Consider the following 25,738-nt stretch of genomic DNA (forward strand, 5'->3'; position numbering starts at 1 on the left):
CAAAACGATATTTACTCTTCCAGACACTGTGTTATTGTTAATCTTTGCACTGGCTACACGCTTTTGCGACAAGACTAGGGATAATATTTCTTTAGTGTGCAAAAAGTTTAATGAATTAATAAACGATCACACTTTCCCACAGTTGCAATACCGAGAATGGGCTAAGGCTGTTGTAAACTGGAGAAAATTCTCAGAAGACTTTAAGAAAAGTTTTCTTTCCGATACAATTCCTGCTGTGGAAAAATGTTGTGAGTTTTGTGGCAAAAACTTTATTAGTTACAGTGGTTTAAATCGTGGACCAGATGGTATTCAACGTTTTTACCAAGATGATGATTTCTGTTCAAGTTCATGCCAACTGAACTACAACGAACAGGAAGATCAATCACAAAACTGAATACAAAATAGACGTTCTTCCCAAAGCCAGTTTACTATACAAAGGCATCTGCTCTGGTTTGTCGGGCAGTATTGTATTTTTCTTATTTCGAAGCTAAGAGACATGACGAAAGAGTCCACAGTCACTAGAGACAAAGATGATCTGTGGTTACACTGGGAAATAAACGAAATGCAAAGGCAAACTATAACTTATACAGGGTGACCACAAAAAACCGCCCATATTTAAAAATGCTACTAACTTCTGCCACTTAGTCATGAGCGAAAAATCGCCTTGGATGGAGCAGCTATTGGTGATGGGGAGGCCGTTCCATTCGGAAGAAGGTGTATCGGATGGCGATTGAGTTTCTTCTCAAGTCTATTGTGAGCTTCTTCTCTGACGATCTTCTGCTGTCACACTCTCCCATAGAGTTTCTTTCTACACCATTTAATAGACGATTCTACATCCGCGACTGGTCGGCCAAGACGGAAAGCGGAACGTTTCTTACTTGTGAACACAGGCGCTTCAAATTACAGGTTTAAAGGGACACCTAGAAACTGTTGATTTTTCCTCTTTGCCATGCTTAGGTGGCTAGGTTACCAAAATGGATCTCTAAGAGGATAATAGTAGTACGATAGTAAACAGTCCATAAACCGATATCAAGCGCCTGTGTTCACAAGTAAGAAACGTTCCGGTTTCCGTCTTGGCCGATTGGTCGCGGATCTGGAATCGTCTAATAATTACAAGAAGACGACTTAAATAAGAAAATAGAAAGAAAGATGAATCATAAAATACTCGGGAATCTTCCGCCATTTTCTTGTTTTCCTAATTATGACGTCATTTCATAAAAGTACCGGTAAAGAATGGTCTCCTTGAAAAAGATTTATTACGAGAGTTAATGCAATCGTTTTTCGACTGCACTGTATAAACCTACTTACTTTTTAATGCAGACATTTGAACATTTTAAGGAAAATGCATTTCTCTCTGCCAATAGAAACTACTTTCCAAGAGATACAAATTGATACGGGTCCCTGATTAGTCGGGCTGCACTCTATATTAAGCATTTAATTTGAATTTTTGATTGAGAACAATAAAGAGAGAGAGAGAGAGAGAGAGAGAGAGAGAGAGAGTTGATGAACAAAATACTCCCCTCCCCCCCCCCCCCCCCCCAAAAAAAAAAAGTATATTGTCTCGCGTGCAAGAACTTTATAGCCCAGACTCACCATCCATCTCGCAACCCCGGCAATCTCCTCACGTCTCTCATCCCCTCTCCACTTGAATTTTTAGTTCATAAAAATGAAAAAGAATAGTTTCTGTGGTGAAAATTATTGTTCGTGCCTTTCGTCTTTAAAGGGGCAAAAAGTAGCTTCCATTTTTCCTCTTTGTCATGCCTTTCGATCCATTTTGGTGACCTAGCCACCTAAGCATGGCAAAGAGGAACAAATCAAAAGTTTCTATGTGTCCCTTTAAACCTGTAATTTATAATTTTGAGTTGGGAATACTCAAGAAGAAGCATTACATTTTTTTAAATTCCATTTTCCCTCTTTGCCATGTCTTTCGATCCATTTTGGTGACCTAGCCACCTAAGCATGGCAAAGAGGAAAATCAAAAGTTTATATGTGTCCCTTTAAACCTGTAATTTGAATTTTGAGTTCGGAATACTCAAGAAGAATCATTACATTTTTGAAGATTCCATTTCCCCTCTTTGCCATGTCTTTCGATCCATTTTGGTGAACTAGCCACCTCATGTGTGGCAGAGAGGAAAAATCAAAAGTTTCTATATGTCCCTTTAAACCGTTAATTAGAAGTTTGAGTTGGAAATACTCAAGAAGAATCATTATATTTTTGAAGATTAGAAATAAGTTTTGTCTCTGAACATTTAATTTCAATTTTGAGTTGAGAACAATAAATGTTTACTTCATAAAAAAACAAAGTTTCATTTGTGAAAATTATTTGTTGTGCCTTTTGTCTACAGTGGCAAAAAGTAGCTTCCATTTTCCCTCTCAGCCATACCTTTCGATCCATTTTGGTGACCTAGCCACCTATGCATGGCAAAGAGGAAAAATCAAAAGTTTCTATGTGTCCCTTTAAACCTGCAATTAGAATTTTGAGTTGGGAATACTCCAGAAGAATCATTACATTTTTGAAGATTAGAAATGATTTTTTGTCTCTGAACATTTAATTTCAATTTTGAGTTGAGAACAATAAAGAAGACATGTTCAATGTATAAAACGTATTAGGCCTACTTGTTTAGTTTGTATTCATTGGGCGGGGGTATGAATATCAATTTCACTTAACATTTAGTATCATTGTATCAACATATTATTGTGCGTCCCGCTAGCGCTACGTGTCATTTGTGCTACGTATCGTTTTTGCTATTTTCTGTAGTGCTATCGACACAAACTGCCCAAAACAGTAGTGCTATCGACACGTAGTGCTATTGCCGCAACGCACACATGTCATTATCACTACGTCTCAATAGAACTACGTGTCGATAACACTATTTTGGAAAAAACAAAGTACTATCCAGGTTTAACAATTGCTTCGTTTCCGGCCGATTTATGTGTACCACGTGATGCGCACAAAAAATATTGGCGGTCAAGAATTGTCGTCTGCGCAATGATCGCGGCGGCTTTCTTGACCGCCAAGGGCGACCACGCACGTTGTCAGACGTCATCCGTCTCCATAGCGCTACGTGTCGATAGCACTACTACATGTTTAAACAGCAGACACTTCCCTTTGTATGTGTGTGTGTGTGTGAGTATTGTCTGCACGGCTGTCTGTCAGATATGTATGCTTGTGTGTGTGTGTGTGTGTGTCTCTGTCTCTCTCTCTCTCTCTCCCTCCCTCTCTCAGTCTCTCTCTCTCTCTCTCTCTCTCTCTCTCACACGCCGGCACAGCCGGTATCGTATATTATATACACGGTAATGGTATAATGCGAGTGAGGGGGAAAGAGCGAGCGAGAAAGAAAGAGCAAGAAAAGACAGATGGAGAGAGAGGGGGGGGGGAGACAAGGAGTAAGCGATTTTAAAGAGGTACAGAGAAAGAGTGAATAAGAGGTACAGGGAGAGAGAGATATATATATAAAGAGAGAGAGAGAGGGAGGGGGAGAGAGAGAGAGAGTACTCAGCAGGGCCGGACTAGGCTAAGAGGAGGGGGGGGGAGTAGTTGCCAGTGGTGGTCCAGGGGGATGTTGCCCCTGGCGGGATCAAGGGGCAGAGCCCCTTGTGGCTGATGGGTAGGTCATATTCTGAGATAGGAAAATGGTCGCTCCTTGCATGAAACGGCATAAAATAAACAATGATAAAAAATGTTTTTAATAAGTGAGGTACATGTTTAGGCTAGGGTGGGGGGGGGGGTTGCGCAACCCCTATAACCCCCCCGGTAGTCCGGCCCTGCTCAGAATGGTTTATTGTATTAAGGCCTAACGGAGAGAGAGAGAGAGAGAGAGAGAGAGAGAGAGAGAGAGAGAGACTGAGTGAGTGAGCGAGCGAGCGAGTGAGCAAGAGAAAGACACAGAGAGTCACACACACACACACACACACACACACACACACACACACACACATATATATATATACACTGAAACAGACACACACATATTGTTCCATATACGTACAGACATACACACAGACAGATGGACAAAGTGAATCCAGTATGCCCTCCTCCAACTTCGTTGGGCAGGGGTATACATATTGTTCCATATCTGACAACATTTCACGGGTGAAGCAAGTTTACTTTTAGTATAGTTTCAGAACAATCATGTAAATTAGTAAGCTTTCAGAACAATCACGCATGAAGGCTTCAGGGGCGGATCAGTTGCTTTGTAAGGGGGGGTGCACTTTGAATCGAAAGTGAATGTGATGGGCGCGAAGCGCCCGAATTTGCTAGGGGGGTCCGGAGGCATGCCCCCCCGGAAAAATATTTTGCCCAAAGAAGCAAAATGGTGCCATCTGGTGCTATTTGAACTTAGAAATGGTCATAGAATCAGCTTTCCCAATTTTTTAATTTTTTTTTGCTGGAGGGGAGGTGCACCTGCACCCTGTGCACCCCCCCCTCGTCCGCCCCTGGGCTTACACGATTACGATGAAATAAATAGTCTACTTTCAGAACAATCATGTAATAGTCACTTTTCAGAACACTTGTTCTGAAAAGTGACTATTACATGATTGTTCTGAAAGTCTACTATTTATTTCATCGTAATCATGTAAGCCCTCATACGTGATTGTTCTGAAAGCTTACTAATTTACATGATTGTTTTGAAACTCTACTAAAGGTAAACTTGCTTCACCCGTGAAATGTAGTCAGATATGGAACAATATATTATATGTATACCCCTGCCCAACGAAGTGTGTTTGAGTTGATTCGTCTTCTGTGTGCGCGACAGCTTCAGATGTGTGTTTGAGTTGATCCGTCTCTCCACTCCCCTTTTTTAGGTGTAGGGGGTGGGGGAGGTTTGTTCATATCAACTGACACTTTATCAAACCATTTGAATAATTCATATACAAAATTCTGGTGGTTGCTGTGTAATAAAAAAACAAGTGTCACTGAAAACAGAGATGTGCTAATACATTTAGCTTTCATGTGTGTGTATGTGTGGTGTGTGTGTGTGCGTATGTACTCAGTGCACTGGCGTCGGAAACTGGGCGGGGGGCAGCTGCTGTCCCTGGGGTGTGGGGGGGGGGGGGGGCAAACATGTCTTTTTGCCCCCTCCCCCAATATTTAGGATGACAAAAATATTCAGAGAGAGAGAGAGAGAGAGAGAGAGTGTGTGAGAGAGAGAGAGACAGAGAAGAGAGAGAGAGAGAGTGTGTGAGAGAGAGAAGAGAGAGAGAGAGTGTGTGAGAGAGAGAAGAGAGAGAGAGAGAGTGTGTGTGTGAGAGAGAGAGAGAAGAGAGAGAGAGAGAGAGAGAGAGTTGATAAACAAAATACCCCCCCCCCCCCCACACACACACACACACACAAAAAGAAGTATATTGTCTCGCGTGCAAGAACTTTATAGCCCAGACTCCCCACCCATCTCGCAACCCCGGCCATCTCCTCACGTCTCTCATCCCCTCTCCACTTGAATTTTTAGTTCATAAAAATAAAGAAGTTTCATTTGTGAAAATTATTTGTTGTGCCTTTCGTCTTTAAAGGGGCAAAAATTAGCTTCCATTTCCCTCTTTGCCATGCCTTTCGATCCATTATGGTGACCTCGCCACCTGAGCATGGCAAAGAGGTAAAATCAAAAGTTTCTATGTGTCCCTTTAAACCTGTAATTAGAATTTTGAGTTGGGAATACTCAAGAAGAATCATTACATTTTTGAAGATTATAAATAATTTTTGTCTTTGGACATTTAATTTGAATTTTGAGTTGAGAACAATAAAGAAGACATGTTCAATGTATGAAACGTATTATTTGTTGAGTTTGTATTAATTGGGCTGGGGTATAAATATCAATATTACTAAAGATTTAGTATCATTGTATCAAAATATTGTTCCATATTCATACAGATATACACACAGACAGGTGGACAAAGTGAATCCAGTATACCCCCCTCCAACTTCGTTGGGCTGGGGTATACATATTGTTCCATATCTGACAAGATTTCACGGGTGAAGCAAGTTTACCTTTAGTAGAGTTTCAGAACAATCATGTAAATCAGTAAGCTTTCAGAACAATCACGTATGAGGGCTTACATGTTTACGATGAAATAAATGATAGACTTTCAGAACAATCATGTAACAATCATCAAAAAATGTCCACCAAATACCCGTGTGACTTGGAATAATAGGCCGTGAAAAGTATATACAGTAACTCGCCTAACACGCTTGAGATGTACTGGCCGATGTGAATGCGTGATATATTGTGTAAAAAATTCCATCTCACACGGCATATTGTAAACGCCATGAACCTCCCTCTGGGAGGGTATGTGCGTAGAAATATTCACTAATAAATAAATTAAAATAATAGTCACTTTTCAGAACAATTACGCGTAACACACGGCAGAGTTACCAACTCTGTTGTTTGATGGCATGTAACTGGCGCAAAATTGTTTTTAACAAAACCGGAATCAGGGGATCTTTCTTGTGGGAAAGTTCCGCGGCAATAGCGGGTTGCGGCAATAGCGGGTTGCGGCAATAACGGGTTGCGGCAATAGCGGGTTGCGGCAATAACGGGCCGCGGCAACAACGGGCCGCGGCAATAGCGAGTTGTAACCGCTGATCCGAGGTGCCGGTATCCCAAGCCTCGGGGCCGAGGAGCCGGGTACTTGGGCGGAGAGGCGGCAACGTGCTTCGTAATGTGAGCTATTGTGTTAATTAGTCGTGTGTATTTTATAAAATGTGTAAATGGAATAGGTAGACATAAGTTTTACAAGCGTCATTGAAAACGGGACCTTCTCTTGTCACACCCCTTTTCTGCGAATAGGCGAAGAATTGAAAGTTACCCCGCCCTTTTTCTAGTCTACAAGCGTATCCGATTAAGATACGTAAAGAAAGGTGTTCATTATTGAAACACATTTGTATTAATTAAAGGCTATTTTTGTGGTTGGTTATGCTGTTATACAAGTGCTCCCAAGCTTTAGCAGTAGATACAGATTATTTATATAGTGCAGTGAAAGAGCACTTAAGGATTTAGATGTGTTCGGATTGGAGCACGGTGATCGACTTGGGCTGCCTTGGACATCGTTTTCGCCTTCGTCGGAGGGTGCGTCGGCGACGTCGCCTAGTGGGCCTACGACAGTGGTGCTGGCGTCGAGACTTGAGACTTCGTTGAGGTAGCTACGCACAAAGAGGGGACTGGATCTTCATGACGCCATAACGGCGTTGCGAACTTGACTCACCACACAATCCAGTGTGAGTCTGGGTTGTCAGTTGTCACCAACCTGGCCAACGTCACGTCATAAGGCCACGGACTCACTGACAACCCAAAAAACTACCAACGCTTCAAAAACAACATGCTTATCGTCAGCGGGTTTCAGGGCTCGGATTCCACGCAATGTGGAGTCAGGGGTCGGCTAGCCCCTCGGGGGTGAAAAGCAAAGCCGACAGCTCCTGTCTCTTGCATTATGAGTATGTTGGAAAACACCAAGTGATCCACGAGTAATCCTATACTTCTACGAGGTTGCCCAACAACGCACACAAAGCTGATTCCAGAGTGCTAAGTCCAACGATCGACACTGTCCAGCTGTCTGACCAGCAGAAAAGATAATACAAGTGGTTACTTAGAATAAGTTAGCATAGAAACAAGTGATAGCTAGAATACGACAGTTGAAATAGAGTGCCAACAGAACAGTCTGCATCAGGTAAGCAAGTTCGCATGTTGTTTCCCCTTTTGTGTCAAGTTGTACCTTAAATAAAAAGAAGAAATTGTTGCTCTTGGTTTCATTTGCATTCTTAAGATTGTTCGTACCTTGTTCTTTGTCTCCATTATAAAGATCTGTCTGTCCTCTCAAAACTCACAAAGCCAAGCGAGTAAAAGTAATTATGGACATCTTTAATAGACATCTTTAAAGACCAGGTCATCCGCCGCGATCGACCCCGCGATAGTCGCCTTAACTATTTATCACATCTGGTTCACACCTAAATAGGTGATCTACTTCTTTAGCAACGTACCGGACCATGTTTCCGGACCATCGTTTGACACACCCATTCAACACTCCTACTGCGACCTTCTGCTCAACCCTACGTGTTCCATCTCAGGAGGTACATACAAAACGACATATATGTAAAGAACAGGTACTCAAGGTAATCACCCATCACTTTCACACCACCTTGGTGTCCTTCACGTTGGTTTTGCTCTGATAAGGCGTATAGATATACTCTCAGTAAAGTTCTCGTGCTTGTATGGAAAATTGTTAAATTTTTTTTTTTTTTTTAACAATGTATACATATATTACGTACTTTAATTTTATGACTATATTTAACCTTTTGCTGTGGAATTGTCTATATAGTTATACCTGTCTGGAGTTATTTCCAGCACCTGCCGTCACCGTGCGCAGCTTGATTCCGATGCAACTCAGTCTATGATGAGCGAGGACGCTCATTGGGGGCATGTGTAACCAAAGTCAAATAGGCTTTAAGAAAGAAGCAATATATGGTAGTAAATGTAATTAGTAGATTAATGATAAATAGTTCTTAGTGTGTGTTAGTATGAGTGTGCTGTTGTTTTATTACAATATAAAAGATAAATGTAATCTTGTGTGGTTTGTTTATTTATACATATATTTATAATCTTAAAGTGAAAAGTAGTAATTGACAAAAGGTGTAGAGAATTCAGTACAGTGTAAGACAAAGAAAAGTATACCTGGTTCTATTAGGTTGGTTGGTTGGTTTTTGGGGTTTAATGTCTCTTCAGCAGATGCTAGCTGCTATTCGAGACCGATGCAGTTATTTTCTTTTCCCTTCATATGGCAAGTTCTACGTTTCAGACTATTTACATTCAAATCTATCACTGTAAAAGAAGGTTCTAAAAATTAATAATTTTCACTTCTGGTACTTTAAATCTTGTAAAAAATCTTGATCTCTTTTAAAAAGTTAAAAATCTTGTCCGGGGGAACATCCCGGAATAAAACCTTCAGTGTTTCCGCATTGTAGTGTTTGTCTCGAAATTCTTGAACGTCTACACATTTTGTGAGAACATGTTCTAATGTCCATGGTTCGTCACATCCAAAACAGTATGGTGGATCTTCACCTTTCAGCAGATACGAATGTGTAATGTGACTGTGCCCAATGTGTAAGCGACAGAGAACTGTCTCTTCTTTCCTGTTGAGGCGACATTGGGGTAGGCTGTCCGACAGCTGGGGGACGATCTTATGAAGTTTATTTTCTTCACATTCGTCCCATTCACTCTGCCATAGGTACTTTATGTACATGTTGGTGCGAGTTCTGAAATCTGAATGCTTTGTGTGTTTGTCAGTGATGAGTCTTTCTCTGGCTTCTTTAGCAGCTTGATCAGCTGCAGAGTTGCCTCTAATTCCAACATGGGATGGCACCCATGCAAACACAATCCTTTTGCCTTCTTCAATCAGAGATGCATGTAGCTCTTGGATTTCGACCAACAGTGGGTGATCTAGCTGAGTTCTCTTCACGGCGGTAAGAGCCGATAGGGAATCCGACAGAATCAGGAAGTCTTTCTTTTTTGACTGATATACCTGTTTCAGAGCTAGCTGTAAAGCTTTCAACTCTGCAGAAAATACAGAACTGTCATCCGGAAGACGGGCCGAAAAGGCCCTATCGAGTTTAGGACCTGTGACAGAAGCTGATGCCACTTTACTTTCAGCTTTGGACCCATCAGTGTATATTCGTTGATGGGAAGGGAACTCGGTACAGAACTGGCTAAAACACTGTTTAAAAATCAAATCATTTGTCTCTGACTTCTTTAACCTTGTCAGATCGAGTCGAACAACTGGATCTGGCAATGTCCATGGAGGTGTTTCTGTCCATCGATTTTCACTAACATGATCGAGTTTTATCTTTGATTCGGCCAGATGTGACTGAATCCGAGAAGACAGAGGTGCTCGATCATTTGGGTGACTTTCAAAAAATTCAGAGCATTGTGGTTGAAATACGCATTGGTAGGCTGGATTTGTAGGCATAGCTTTCAGTTTCAACACATAATTTAGGGTGAGTTTCAGGCGTCGCAGCCTCAGAGAGGGTTCTTTGGCCTCAAAATATAAGGACTGTACTGGAGACGTCCTGAAAGCTCCCAGACAAAGACGTATACCCTGGTGGTGTATTGTGTCTAATAGCCTTAGGTTGGATTTTGCGGCTCCACCATAGACGACACAACCATAGTCCAACTTGGATCGGATTAAAGCACGGTAAAGTCTGAGTAGGACTGTGCGGTCAGCACCCCAGTCCGTATGAGAAACCACTTTCAATACATCCAGAGCTTTCAGACATGATGTTCTCAGATACTGGATATGTTTAAGGAATGTTAGTCGACGGTCAAAGGTCAGTCCTAGGAATTTAAATTCTTCAACAACCTTGACAGGATTACCATTCAGGACCAGAGAGGGTTCTGGCATGGCTCCCCTTTGTTTGCAAAGATGCATACAGACAGTTTTGCTGGTGGAAAATTTGAAACCGTTCTCTGTTACCCATTTTTGCACCTTGTCGATACATAATTGAAGCTGCCTTTCCACTCTATGTAGGGATTTGCCACGCACACAAAGTGCAAAGTCATCAACAAACAAGGATGACTCGGATCCTTTCAGTACTGCCTTTACTATGTTATTGATTTTGATGTTGAACAACATGGGTGATAGAATACTTCCTTGAGGAACACCCATCTCTTGTTGACAGAACTCTGATAAGTTGGGACCGACCCGTACTGTAAAAAATCGATTACTTAGAAATCCTTCCACAAAAACAGGGAGACGTCCACGAAAACCCATTTCATGCAAATCAGCTAAAATACCGTGTTTCCAGGTCGTGTCGTAAGCCTTCTCGAGATCAAAAAATATAGCTAGTACATGTTCAGATCTCGCAAAGGCCTCTCGAACGAAGGTCTCAAAACGTACCAAATGATCAGTGGTGCTGTGTCCCTTTCGGAAGCCACATTGCACATCACTTAAGAGGTTTTGTTTTTCTAGGTACCACACCATCCTAGCGTTGACCAATCGCTCCATGGTTTTACACAGACAGCTGGTCAAGGCTATCGGACGGTAGTTGCTGGGGTTTGTATGATCTTTACCTGGTTTTGGAATGGGGACAATCATCGCTTCTTGCCATGAAGGTGGAAAGGATCCACTCTCCCATATGTGGTTAAAAACCTTCAGCAAGACCAGAAGACAACTTTCTGGTAGGTGTGTGAGGAACTGATAATGTATTCCGTCCAGCCCCGTTGCTGAGTTGTTGCATTTTTGTAAGGCTTGTTTGAGTTCAGTTATACTGAACAACTTGTTGTAGTTCTCCTCATTCTGAGATGAGAAGTTTATGGGTTTACGTTCTTGGGTGGCTTTGATTTTTTGAAAATCTGTGCAGTAATTTTCTGTTGATGAGTTTTTTTCCATTGTTGAAGCCAGAACGTTTGCTACTTCATTCTTTTGGGTTATAAGGGATCCATTTACCACAAGGTGGTTAATTGATGCAGATCCTTTTTTCCCTTTGATTTTACGAATAGCATTCCAAACTTTACTTGATGATACCTTAGAGTTTAAGTTTGAGCAAAAAGACCTCCAGGATGTTCTTTTAGAATGTTTTATGACAGTGCGACTCTTAGCGCGAAATCTGAAGAAAGTCAACTTCTTGCTAAGGGTCGGGCATCTGTAGAACCTGTGTAGACTTCTCTTTCGCTCAGATCGGGCTTCTTGGCATTCTTTATTAAACCATGGCACTTTAATGCGGTTGTTTGAAGATGTTTTTGGGATGTACTCAGTGGCAATGTCTTGTAGAGTGTTTGTAAAAATAGATGATGGGTCGTCACTTCCATCAAAGACAGTGTCTTCTGTGAGTTGGACAGAACATTCGGCAGTAAAAGACAGCCAGTTTGCCTTGTTCAGGTTCCATCTCTGGGGGGAAGCTTCTTCCAATCCATCTATTTGAGACATCAAGATAGGGAAATGATCGCTACCACATGTGTCATCATATACTTTAAATTCAAAGTCTAGAACAAGAGAGGTGTCGCAAATAACTAGATCTAGTATGGACTTGCATCCTGTTGCTGGATGGAGATATGTTGGTACTCCATCGTTTAAAACGCATAGATTACGATTGTCTAAAAAATCTTCTAGGATTCGTCCTCTCGTACTTAGAGAGTTGCTGCCCCATAGAGGGGAATGAGCGTTAAAATCTCCCATTAAAACAAAGGGAGCTGGAAGCTGATCAATAAGATTTTCAAGATCGTGCTTCGTGTAACATTTTGATGGTGACAGATATACACTGCAGAGAGTGATGGTTTTATCTAATGTCACTCGTGCTGCGACGGCTTGAATGTTTGTACATAGGTTGATCTCACTACAAAGTACACTTTTCTTAATCAAAAGAGCAACTCCCCCAGACGTGTTATTGTCTGAATGGTTTCTACAAACATTGTATCCAGATACATTAAAATCTTTGTTTGGTTTCAGCATTGTTTCCTGTAATGCTGTAGCAACAGGATGAAATTTGTGTAAAAGTAGACATAATTCTTCATAGTTAGCTTGGACCCCTCTACAATTCCATTGAATAAAATTGGCTATGTTTGTTTAGTTTTAAGAAGTTTCTGCCTCCATACCGGATAAACTCCCAAAATGATTGTATAGTGTGATGGGATTTTTCTCCATTTTTGGGATGCGAGGCGATCTTTGGGGCAGAGTAACTTTTCCCTTGTCCGGAGGTGTTCGTGGTGTGGATTGAGTAAGGTCCACTACCTCCACTACCTCGACGGCCCCCTTCCTGTGAGTTGCCCTGTGAACGGGCTTCTGGGTTGGGGTGGTGAAGCGAACCTCACCAGGAGACCCCATAGGGTCCTCAATTGGGGTGGTGAAGCGAACCTCACCAGGAGCCCCCACAGGGTCTCCAGTTGGGGCGGTGAAGCAAACCTCACCAGGAGACCCCATAGAGTCTCCAGTGGGGATAGCCCCACCTGTGCTTTCATCTGTCTGTGTACAAATACTTTTGTTTCTTGTGGGCTCTGTCCTTTTCAACATGGACGGGCCTGCCTGGACACCCACAGACCTATATGAAATACTGGTCTGGGTGGGTGTTGACTTTGTTGCAGGTCTTTGACTGACTGCTGCCGCAAAACTTTTCTGGAAGGAAAAAACATTAGTTTTTTCAACCTCCTTCCTGGCGTCTGAGAAAGACATCTTTTTCTCCGTTTTTGTTTTTTGAATGGCCTGTTCAAACTTGTATTTTGGACATTCTCTGGAGGACGGGGAATGGTTTCCCTTACAGTTTGTGCAGGTGGGTGGTGATGTGCAGGGACCTTCGTGAGGATCTCCGCCACACCTCTCGCACACTGCCTTCTGTTTACATCCAGCCTTTGAATGTCCAAATCTTTGGCATTGGAAACATCTCATTGGTGATGGAATATACAAAGTCACTCTTATTTGAACAAATCCCACTTTTATTTTCTCAGGGATGGTTGGTGTACAAAAAGTGACGAAAAGGGTGTTGGTGGGTACTCTGATATCGCCCTTCCTGATCAACACCCGGTACACATCAATGACACCTTGATCCTTTAGACCTTCTTTTATTTCAGCCTCACTGAGGCCCTCCAGCTCTCGGCATCGGATGACTCCTTTGCTGGTTAGTGAAGATGAGGACTGGTATGAGGAAGCTTATTGGGGGTTAATTTGGGGTACAGGAGAAGATATTTTGGAAGAAGACCTCACCCACACATTTTTAGAAATAGTTAGAAGAAAAGTCGATAGAATTATCGATCGGATTAGACGGCGACCTCCCATGGTGAGACCCGATTTTAGGCAGTTGTGGTTAGATTACCAATTAAGGATGGGTCAGTCTCGTCCAAACAGAACTTTTAGTAGAGGAGCTTAGAGGGTTACGCGGCAGGAAAGAAAAACAAAGCCTTCGTCTTGTTAGTTTATTTATGCGGCTTGTTATCGCGCGCATAGTGAACAAAGAGGACCCGAAGATGAGCATAAGTTATTGAGGACAGTCGGAAGACGCATTGCATCTGAACTTACTGTTTCCATACCAGAACTTTAAAAATCAGTCATTGCGAAATTGAAGGGCTTGGCTTTTTTCTTTGTGTATATAACGTGCGCCACACACAAGACAGAAGTCGCAGCACAGGCTTCATGTCTCACCCAGTCACCACAGGCAATGTCGATACAACACTTTAGCCAATGTCAATCCAGCACCACAGGCTATGTCGATCCAGCACCAAAGGCTATGTCAATCCAGCACCAAAGGCTATGTCGATCCAGCACCAAAGGCTATGTTGATTTGCAGAAAAAAAGAGAGAAAGGAAATAGCGTAAAAATGGCATGGACCTGTATTAGTCCACATAAGACTTGGGGCCCCCATCACGCATGTCGAGTTCAATTTCCCCCCTTCCTAGGCTCTAGTTCCTGTAGGACAAACATTTTCAGAATCTCGGTCCGGTGGTTAGCATCAGATAATCCTCTGATTGTGCAAGAAAAAATGGCCAAGCTATTAACCCTCATTTAAAAAAAACCCACAGAGAATAGAAAAACAACTGAAAGAATTACAAAAGACGAAACGCGTCCAGTTTCATTTGAAGAACGGCAGATCATCCCCCAATCCCCAGCAAGAAAAAAAGACTCATCATCATGGCAGCAGCAAGGGCGGGGACCCAGCGCGTGATACAATAACCTCTGTGTGTGTGTGTGTATGTGTGTGTGTGTGTGTGTGTGTGTGTGTGTGTGTGTGTGTGTGTGTGTGTGTGTGTGTGTGTGTATGTGAAATATAGTACCCGAGGTTTTTTAATACTTCAGACAAGTCAGTACCTTTATCGATATCATTTTTGTGATATTGTATAGTCATTGAAGTTTTATCCCCAACAATAGTTTATAGATTTGAGATTGTCCGGTTTTTTTCTTCACACCATGTGATCAATGTAACTACCCCTGTTTGTTTGTATGTAGGTATGTATGCATGTGTGTTGGTGTGTCGGTGTGTCATGTGTGCAAGTAAAAAGGGTATTGTAGTTGTACATATATTACTTTAGATATTTTTTTTTGTTTGTTATCATGGGTTTTATGAATTTTCTTCTCTTATTCTTTTATAATTATTAATTAATGACCTATATGTGCTGATGACCAATTTAATTTCCTTTGTTGGATCAATAAAATGTTTGTTATGAGTTATGAGTTGTTTGTTTCGTGCTAAGCAGTTTATAGTATGCTTCGTTGTTGTTTTTAAATTCAATGGATGGCTATAAAAATAAGCATTTAAATGTGAAGGTGTTAATATTACCCATGATCTGAGCAGTTCAGTTTAAATAGACGCAACAGAAGGACGTGAAGATATGAGGGTTTGGTATTTCTGTTGCAGTAATACCAAATCCACAAATGGCCTACCGACCCTCTAACAACAATTGGGATAGGAATTATCGGTCGTTCACCGACTGGGACCCCTCCTCCTCCCACCAGGCCAGAAATAATACTGGCCAACCGCGTGGGAGAAGCCAACCTCCACGTGAATTAACTCCTCACGCACCAAGTCAGCGTCAGGCCGTAGAAACGTCTCCGCCGCGTGATGAGACTACCCCCACGGCCATGATGGCCGAACTGAAAAAAATCAAGACGGACCAGCGCGACATCGAATACAGCATCAGGAAATTTAGAAAAACAAATGAGGTCGCTGTTGAAAGGCAACAAAAACAACTAAAAAGAAGGAGGAACAGGGAAGATTTGGAAGATGAACGCCACGACAAAATCTCCAAACAATTAACCCTCGTTTTACAACAACTAAAAGAACCTTTGTTTTGTTTGTTTGTTTGCTTAACGCCCAGCCGACCACGAAGGGCCATATCAGGGCGGTGCTGCTTTGACATATAACGTGTGCCACACACAAGACAGAAGTCGCAGCACAGGCTTCATGTCTCACCCAGTCACATTATTCTGACACCGGACCAACCAGTCCTAGCACTAACCCCATAATGCCAGACGCCAGGCGGAGCAGCCACTAGAGTACCAATTTTAAAATCATAGGTATGACCCGGCCGGGGTTCGAACCCACGACCTCCCGATCACGGGGCGGACGCCTTACCACTAGGCCAACCGTGCCGGTCACTAAAAGAACTAAGAAAGACGAAACGTGTTCAGTTTTGTCTGAAGAACGGCGCCTCATCCTTTCCCTCCCCCCCCCCAAAAAAGAAAGAGTCGTCATCACCACGGTCAGGAGGCCCGCAGCAGCAGCAACGACGACCCTGCGCGCAAAATAACCTCCCTGCGAAAGAAAGAACGACACCAGGGCGTCGAAGACTACGGTTCAAACTACGCAGCAATACCGGTAAAGCAACTGAAAAGACTATTGGGCAATTTCGAGTTCCGATTTAAAGCGGAGCTTCTGGGAAAGCCCCATGAGGAGCAGTTTATCTCTCTTACTAACGAAAGACACCGCAAGTTTTTACTTTTGTTGTGTCTTCAAAACAAATTAAAAAAACGGCAACTTTCTCAGACTTAGCCAGAGACAGGTTTATGCGGATGCTAATAGGGCGTAAGGAGTCTTGCGCTCTTGAGCGAGCAGCGGGCATCAACTTGACCGAGCCCGAAAACATTCTCACTCCCCCTCCCCCTCCACCCCAAGCATTCGCAACTATGATAATACCAGCCACGTCTACAATGACAGTTGCTGGTACTGAGTACCTGTCACAAAACAACGAGACTGGTGGGGCGGAACAACTACCTTGAGTGACCCTGGGGGCAAATGACAGTACGATTGACGCGGCCGACATTTATAATTTCGACGAGTTTTTGAACTATTACTGAGGAGGAAATGTGCGTGTACATATAAAAAAGAGAGAGAGAGAGAGAGAGATTAAAATTATTTAGCCCCTTAACCACCTGCAGCCCAATGCATAGCCCCTCCATAAGAGCCTCAATTGATTATCTAAGTGTTAAAAATAGAGCCGCTCGTAGTTATTGCGGGCACTATTTCTCCCCACTGTTTTTGTTTTTTTAATATCAGGTGTTTTTTAAATTTTTTTATTACAGAGCGCCGTTAGTTAGTTAGTTAGTTAGCTGTTGCTTTTCGGGTCCAGCGGACCATAATAGGCCAAATCAGGACCCCAGAGCGCCGTTGCAAGTCTTCAGACCAACCAAAAAAATGACTCTTCGGACCGACTATACTATTTTATCGGAGCAGTTAGAAGAAGAATTACGGAAAAATAATTGCTTGCTAGAAAGATTGGGAGAGGTTAGTGAAGATGAGGATTGGTATGAGGAAGCTTATTGGGGGTTAATTTGGGGTACAGGAGAAGATATTTTGGAAGAAGACCTCACCCACACATTTTTAGAAATAGTTAGAAGAAAAGTCGTTAGAATTATCGATCGGATTAGACGGCGACCTCCCATGGTGAGACCCAATTGTAGGCAGTTGTGGTTAGATTACCAATTAAGGATGGGTCAGTCTCGTCCAAACAGAACTTTTAGTAGAGGAGCTTAGAGGGTTACGCGGCAGGAAAGAAAAACAAAGCCTTCGTCTTGTTAGTTTATTTATGCGGCTTGTTATCGCGCGCATAGTGAACAAAGAGGCCCCGAAGATGAGCATAAGTTATTGAGGACAGTCGGAAGACGCATTGCATCTGAACTTACTGTTTCCATACCAGAACTTTAAAAATCAGTCATTACGAAATTGAAGGGGGGTGCTTGGCTTTTTTCTTTGTGTATATAACGTGCGCCACACACAAGACAGAAGTCGCAGCACAGGCTTCATGTCTCACCCAGTCACCACAGGCAATGTCGATACAACACTTTAGCCAATGTCAATCCAGCACCACAGGCTATGTCGATCCAGCACCAAAGGCTATGTCAATCCAGCACCAAAGGCTATGTCGATACAGCACCAAAGGCTATGTTGATTTGCAGAAAAAAAGAGAGAAAGGAAATAGCGTAAAAATGGCATGGACCTCTATTAGTCCACATAAGACTTGGGGCCCCCATCACGCATGTCGAGTTCAATTTCCCCCCCTTCCTAGGCTCTAGTTCCTGTAGGACAAACATTTTCAGAATCTCGGTCCGGTGGTTAGCATCAGATAATCCTCTGATTGTGCAAGAAAAAATGGCCAAGCTATTAACCCTCATTTAAAAAAAACCCACAGAGAATAGAAAAACAACTGAAAGAATTACAAAAGACAAAACGCGTCCAGTTTCATTTGAAGAACGGGAGATCATCCCCCAATCCCCAGCAAGAAAAAAAGACTCATCGTCAGGGCAGCAGCAAGGGCGGGGACCCAGCGCGTGATACAATAACCTCTGTGTGTGTGTGTGTGTGTGTGTGTGTGTGTGTGTGTGTGTGTGTGTGTGTGTGTGTGTGTGTGTGTGTGTATGTGAAATATAGTACCCGAGGTTTTTTAATACTTCAGACAAGTCAGTACCTTTATCGATATCATTTTTTGTGTGTGTGTGTGTGATATTGTATAGTCATTGAAGTTTTATCCCCAACAATAGTTTATAGATTTGAGATTGTCCGTTTTTTTCTTCACACCATGTGATCAATGTAACTACCCCTGTTTGTTTGTATGTAGGTATGTATGCATGTGTGTTGGTGTGTCGGTGTGTCATGTGTGCAAGTAAAAAGGGTATTGTAGTTGTACATATATTACTTTAGATATTTTTTTTGTTTGTTATCATGGGTTTTATTTTTTTTCGTCTCTTATTCTTTTATAATTATTAATTAATGACCTATATGTGCTGATGACCAATTTAATTTCCTTTGTTGGATCAATAAAATGTTTGTTATGAGTTATGAGTTATGAGTTGTTTGTTTCGTGCTAAGCAGTTTATAGTATGCTTCGTTGTTGTTTTTAAATTCAATGGATGGCTATAAAAATAAGCATTTAAATGTGAAGGTGTTAATATTACCCATGATCTGAGCAGTTCAGTTTAAATAGACGCAACAGAAGGACGTGAAGATATGAGGGTTTGGTATTTCTGTTGCAGTAATACCAAATCCACAAATGGCCTACCGACCCTCTAACAACAATTGGGATAGGAATTATCGGTCGTTCACCGACTGGGACCCCTCCTCCTCCCACCAGGCCAGAAATAATACTGGCCAACCGCGTGGGAGAAGCCAACCTCCACGTGAATTAACTCCTCACGCACCAAGTCAGCGTCAGGCCGTAGAAACGTCTCCGCCGCGTGATGAGACTACCCCCACGGCCATGATGGCCGAACTGAAAAAAATCAAGACGGACCAGCGCGACATCGAATACAGCATCAGGAAATGGAGAAAAACAAATGAGGTCGCTGTTGAAAGGCAACAAAAACAACTAAAAAGAAGGAGGAACAGGGAAGATTTGGAAGATGAACGCCACGACAAAATCTCCAAACAATTAACCCTCGTTTTACAACAACTAAAAGAACCTTTTATTTGTTTGTTTGTTTGCTTAACGCCCAGCCGACCACGAAGGGCCATATCAGGGCGGTGCTGCTTTGACATATAACGTGTGCCACACACAAGACAGAAGTCGCAGCACAGGCTTCATGTCTCACCCAGTCACATTATTCTGACACCGGACCAACCAGTCCTAGCACTAACCCCATAATGCCAGACGCCAGGCGGAGCAGCCACTAGAGTACCAATTTTAAAATCATAGGTATGACCCGGCCGGGGTTCGAACCCACGACCTCCCGATCACGGGGCGGACGCCTTACCACTAGGCCAACCGTGCCGGTCACTAAAAGAACTAAGAAAGACGAAACGTGTTCAGTTTTGTCTGAAGAACGGCGCCTCATCCTTTCCCTCCCCCCCAAAAAAAAGAAAGAGTCGTCATCACCACGGTCAGGAGGCCCGCAGCAGCAGCAACGACGACCCTGCGCGCAAAATAACCTCCCTGCGAAAGAAAGAACGACACCAGGGCGGCGTCGTCATCGACTCCGATTCAAGATACGCAGCAATACCGGTAAAGCAACTGAAAAGACTATTGGGCAATTTCGAGTTCCGATTTAAAGCGGAGCTTCTGGGAAAGCCCCATGAGGAGCAGTTTATCTCTCTTACTAACGAAAGACACCGCAAGTTTTTACTTTTGTTGTGTCTCCAAAACAAATTAAAAAAAACGGCAACTTTCTCAGACTTAGCCAGAGACAGGTAAATTTATGCAGATGCTAATAGGGCGTAAGGAGTCTTGCGCTCTTGAGCGAGCAGCGGGCATCAACTTGACCGAGCCCGAAAACATTCTCACTCCCCCTCCCCCTCCACCCCAAGCATTCGCAACTATGATAATACCAGCCACGTCTACAATGACAGTTGCTGGTACTGAGTACATGTCACAAAACAACGAGACTGGTGGGGCGGAACAACTACCTTGGTTGACCCTGGGGGCAAATGACAGTACGATTGACGCGGCCGACATTTATAATTTCGACGAGTTTTTGAACTATTACTGAGGAGGAAATGTGCGTGTATATATAAAAGAGAGAGAGAGAGAGAGAGATTAAAATTATTTAGCCCCTTAACCACCTGCAGCCCAATGCATAGCCCCTCCATAAGAGCCTCAATTGATTATCTAAGTGTTAAAAATAGAGCCGCTCTTAGTTATTGCGGGCACTATTTCTCCCCACTGTTTTTGTTTTTTTAATATCAGGTGTTTTTTAAATTTTTTTATTTCAGAGCGCCGTTAGTTAGTTAGTTAGTTAGCTGTTGCTTTTCTGGTCCAGCGGACCATACATAATAGGCCAAATCAGGACCCCAGAGCGCCGTTGCAAGTCTTCAGACCAACAAAAAAAATGACTCTTCGGACCGACTATACTATTTTATCGGAGCAGTTAGAAGAAGAATTACGGAAAAATAATTGCTTGCTAGAAAGATTGAGAGAGGTTAGTGAAGATTGGTTGGTTGGTTTTTGGGGTTTAATGTCTCTTCAGCAGATGCTAGCTGCTATTCGAGACCGATGCAGTTATTTTCTTTTCCCTTCATATGGCAAGTTCTACGTTTCAGACTATTTACATTCAAATCTATCACTGTAAAAGAAGGTTCTAAAAATTAATAATTTTCACTTCTGGTACTTTAAATCTTGTAAAAAATCTTGATCTCTTTTAAAATGTTAAAAATCTTGTCCGGGGGAACATCCCGGAATAAAACCTTCAGTGTTTCCGCATTGTAGTGTTTGTCTCGAAATTCTTGAACGTCTACACATTTTGTGAGAACATGTTCTAATGTCCATGGTTCGTCACATCCAAAACAGTATGGTGGATCTTCACCTTTCAGCAGATACGAATGTGTAATGTGACTGTGCCCAATGTGTAAGCGACAGAGAACTGTCTCTTCTTTCCTGTTGAGGCGACATTGGGGTAGGCTGTCCGACAGCTGGGGGACGATCTTATGAAGTTTATTTTCTTCACATTCGTCCCATTCACTCTGCCATAGGTACTTTATGTACATGTTGGTGCGAGTTCTGAAATCTGAATGCTTTGTGTGTTTGTCAGTGATGAGTCTTTCTCTGGCTTCTTTAGCAGCTTGATCAGCTGCAGAGTTGCCTCTAATTCCAACATGGGATGGCACCCATGCAAACACAATCCTTTTGCCTTCTTCAATCAGAGATGCATGTAGCTCTTGGATTTCGACCAACAGTGGGTGATCTAGCTGAGTTCTCTTCACGGCGGTAAGAGCCGATAGGGAATCCGACAGAATCAGGAAGTCTTTCTTTTTTGACTGATATACCCGTTTCAGAGCTAGCTGTAAAGCTTTCAACTCTGCAGAAAATACAGAACTGTCATCCGGAAGACGGGCCGAAAAGGCCCTATCGAGTTTAGGACCTGTGACAGAAGCTGATGCCACTTTACTTTCAGCTTTGGACCCATCAGTGTATATTCGTTGATGGGAAGGAAACTCGGTACAGAACTGGCTAAAACACTGTTTAAAAATCAAATCATTTGTCTCTGACTTCTTTAACCTTGTCAGATCGAGTCGAACAACTGGATCTGGCAATGTCCATGGTGGTGTTTCTGTCCATCGATTTTCACTAACATGATCGAGTTTTATCTTTGATTCGGCCAGATGTGACTGAATCCGAGAAGACAGAGGTGCTCGATCATTTGGGTGACTTTCAAAAAATTCAGAGCATTGTGGTTGAAATACGCATTGGTAGGCTGGATTTGTAGGCATAGCTTTCAGTTTCAACACATAATTTAGGGTGAGTTTCAGGCGTCGCAGCCTCAGAGAGGGTTCTTTGGCCTCAAAATATAAGGACTGTACTGGAGACGTCCTGAAAGCTCCCAGACAAAGACGTATACCCTGGTGGTGTATTGTGTCTAATAGCCTTAGGTTGGATTTTGCGGCTCCACCATAGACGACACAACCATAGTCCAACTTGGATCGGATTAAAGCACGGTAAAGTCTGAGTAGGACTGTGCGGTCAGCACCCCAGTCCGTATGAGAAACCACTTTCAATACATCCAGAGCTTTCAGACATGATGTTCTCAGATACTGGATATGTTTAAGGAATGTTAGTCGACGGTCAAAGGTCAGTCCTAGGAATTTAAATTCTTCAACAACCTTGACAGGATTACCATTCAGGACCAGAGAGGGTTCTGGCATGGCTCCCCTTTGTTTGCAAAGATGCATACAGACAGTTTTGCTGGTGGAAAATTTGAAACCGTTCTCTGTTACCCATTTTTGCACCTTGTCTATACATAATTGAAGCTGCCTTTCCACTCTATGTAGGGATTTGCCACGCACACAAAGTGCAAAGTCATCAACAAACAAGGATGACTCGGATCCTTTCAGTACTGCCTTTACTATGTTATTGATTTTGATGTTGAACAACATGGGTGATAGAATGCTTCCTTGAGGAACACCCATCTCTTGTTGACAGAACTCTGATAGGTTGGGACCGACCCGTACTGTAAAAAATCGATTACTTAGAAATCCTTCCACAAAAACAGGGAGACGTCCACGAAAACCCATTTCATGCAAATCAGCTAAAATACCGTGTTTCCAGGTCGTGTCGTAAGCCTTCTCGAGGTCAAAAAATATAGCTAGTACATGTTCAGATCTCGCAAAGGCCTCTCGAACGAAGGTCTCAAAACGTACCAAATGATCAGTGGTGCTGTGTCCCTTTCGGAAGCCACATTGCACATCACTTAAGAGGTTTTGTTTTTCTAGGTACCACACCATCCTAGCGTTGACCAATCTCTCCATGGTTTTACACAGACAGCTGGTCAAGGCTATCGGACGGTAGTTGCTGGGGTTTGTATGATCTTTACCTGGTTTTGGAATGGGGACAATCATCGCTTCTTGCCATGAAGGTGGAAAGGATCCACTCTTCCATATGTGGTTAAAAACCTTCAGCAAGACCAGAAGACAACTTTCTGGTAGGTGTGTGAGGAACTGATAATGTATTCCGTCCAGCCCCGTTGCTGAGTTGTTGCATTTTTGTAAGGCTTGTTTGAGTTCAGTTATACTGAACAACTTGTTGTAGTTCTCCTCATTCTGAGATGAGAAGTTTATGGGTTTACGTTCTTGGGTGGCTTTGATTTTTTGAAAATCTGTGCAGTAATTTTCTGTTGATGAGTTTTTTTCCATTGTTGAAGCCAGAACGTTTGCTACTTCATTCTTTTGGGTTATAAGGGATCCATTTACCACAAGGTGGTTAATTGATGCAGATCCTTTTTTCCCTTTGATTTTACGAATAGCATTCCAAACTTTACTTGATGATACCTTAGAGTTTAAGTTTGAGCAAAAAGACCTCCAGGATGTTCTTTTAGAATGTTTTATGACAGTGCGACTCTTAGCGCGAAATCTGAAGAAAGTCAACTTCTTGCTAAGGGTCGGGCATCTGTAGAACCTGTGTAGACTTCTCTTTCGCTCAGATCGGGCTTCTTGGCATTCTTTATTAAACCATGGCACTTTAATGCGGTTGTTTGAAGATGTTTTTGGGATGTACTCAGTGGCAATGTCTTGTAGAGTGTTTGTAAAAATAGATGATGGGTCGTCACTTCCATCAAAGACAGTGTCTTCTGTGAGTTGGACAGAACATTCGGCAGTAAAAGACAGCCAGTTTGCCTTGTTCAGGTTCCATCTCTGGGGGGAAGCTTCTTCCAATCCATCTATTAGAGACATCAAGATAGGGAAATGATCGCTACCACATGTGTCATCATAGACTTTAAATTCAAAGTCTAGAACAAGAGAGGTGTCGCAAATAACTAGATCTAGTATGGACTTGCATCCTGTTGCTGGATGGAGATATGTTGGTACTCCATCGTTTAAAACGCATAGATTACGATTGTCTAAAAAATCTTCTAGAATTCGTCCTCTCGTACTTAGAGAGTTGCTGCCCCATAAAGGGGAATGAGCGTTAAAATCTCCCATTAAAACAAAAGGAGCTGGAAGCTGATCAATAAGATTTTCAAGATCGTGCTTCGTGTAACATTTTGATGGTGACAGATATACACTGCAGAGAGTGATGGTTTTATCTAATGTCACTCGTGCTGCGACGGCTTGAATGTTTGTACATAGGTTGATCTCACTACAAAGTACACTTTTCTTAATCAAAAGAGCAACTCCCCCAGACGTGTTATTGTCTGAATGGTTTCTACAAACATTGTATCCAGATACATTAAAATCTTTGTTTGGTTTCAGCATTGTTTCCTGTAATGCTGTAGCAACAGGATGAAATTTGTGTAAAAGTAGACATAATTCTTCATAGTTAGCTTGGACCCCTCTACAATTCCATTGAATAAAATTGGCTATGTTTGTTTAGTTTTAAGAAGTTTCTGCCTCCATACCGGATAAACTCCCAAAATGATTGTATAGTGTGATGGGATTTTTCTCCATTTTTGGGGTGCGAGGCGATCTTTGGGGCAGAGTAACTTTTCCCTTGTCCGGAGGTGTTCGTGGTGTGGATTGAGTAAGGTCCACTACCTCCACTACCTCGACGGCCCCCTTCCTGTGAGTTGCCCTGTGAACGGGCTTCTGGGTTGGGGTGGTGAAGCGAACCTCACCAGGAGACCCCATAGGGTCCTCAATTGGGGTGGTGAAGCGAACCTCACCAGGAGCCCCCACAGGGTCTCCAGTTGGGGCGGTGAAGCAAACCTCACCAGGAGACCCCATAGAGTCTCCAGTGGGGATAGCCCCACCTGTGCTTTCATCTGTCTGTGTACAAATACTTTTGTTTCTTGTGGGCTCTGTCCTTTTCAACATGGACGGGCCTGCCTGGACACCCACAGACCTATATGAAATACTGGTCTGGGTGGGTGTTGACTTTGTTGCAGGTCTTTGACTGACTGCTGCCGCAAAACTTTTCTGGAAGGAAAAAACATTAGTTTTTTCAACCTCCTTCCTGGCGTCTGAGAAAGACATCTTTTTCTCCGTTTTTGTTTTTTGAATGGCCTGTTCAAACTTGTATTTTGGACATTCTCTGGAGGACGGGGAATGGTTTCCCTTACAGTTTGTGCAGGTGGGTGGTGATGTGCAGGGACCTTCGTGAGGATCTCCGCCACACCTCTCGCACACTGCCTTCTGTTTACATCCAGCCTTTGAATGTCCAAATCTTTGGCATTGGAAACATCTCATTGGTGATGGAATATACAAAGTCACTCTTATTTGAACAAATCCCACTTTTATTTTCTCAGGGATGGTTGGTGTACAAAAAGTGACGAAAAGGGTGTTGGTGGGTACTCTGATATCGCCCTTCCTGATCAACACCCGGTACACATCAATGACACCTTGATCCTTTAGACCTTCTTTTATTTCAGCCTCACTGAGGCCCTCCAGCTCTCGGCATCGGATGACTCCTTTGCTGGTTAG

General features: G+C 42.8%; 1 protein-coding gene across 1 annotated transcript in view; it reads left to right on the plus strand.

The window, feature by feature from the left end:
* The window catches only part of LOC138963692 (uncharacterized), a 27,757-nt gene extending 2,019 nt beyond the window's left edge, over positions 1–25,738 (plus strand). The window contains exons 3-4 of the mRNA XM_070335538.1: positions 13,542–13,608; positions 25,687–25,738. Coding sequence (XP_070191639.1) covers positions 13,542–13,608; positions 25,687–25,738 — 119 coding nt within the window. The remainder of the gene's footprint in view (positions 1–13,541; positions 13,609–25,686) is intronic.

The sequence above is a fragment of the Littorina saxatilis genome, linkage group LG4 (assembly GCF_037325665.1).
Source record: "Littorina saxatilis isolate snail1 linkage group LG4, US_GU_Lsax_2.0, whole genome shotgun sequence".
NCBI classification, from domain to species: Eukaryota; Metazoa; Mollusca; class Gastropoda; order Littorinimorpha; family Littorinidae; genus Littorina; species Littorina saxatilis.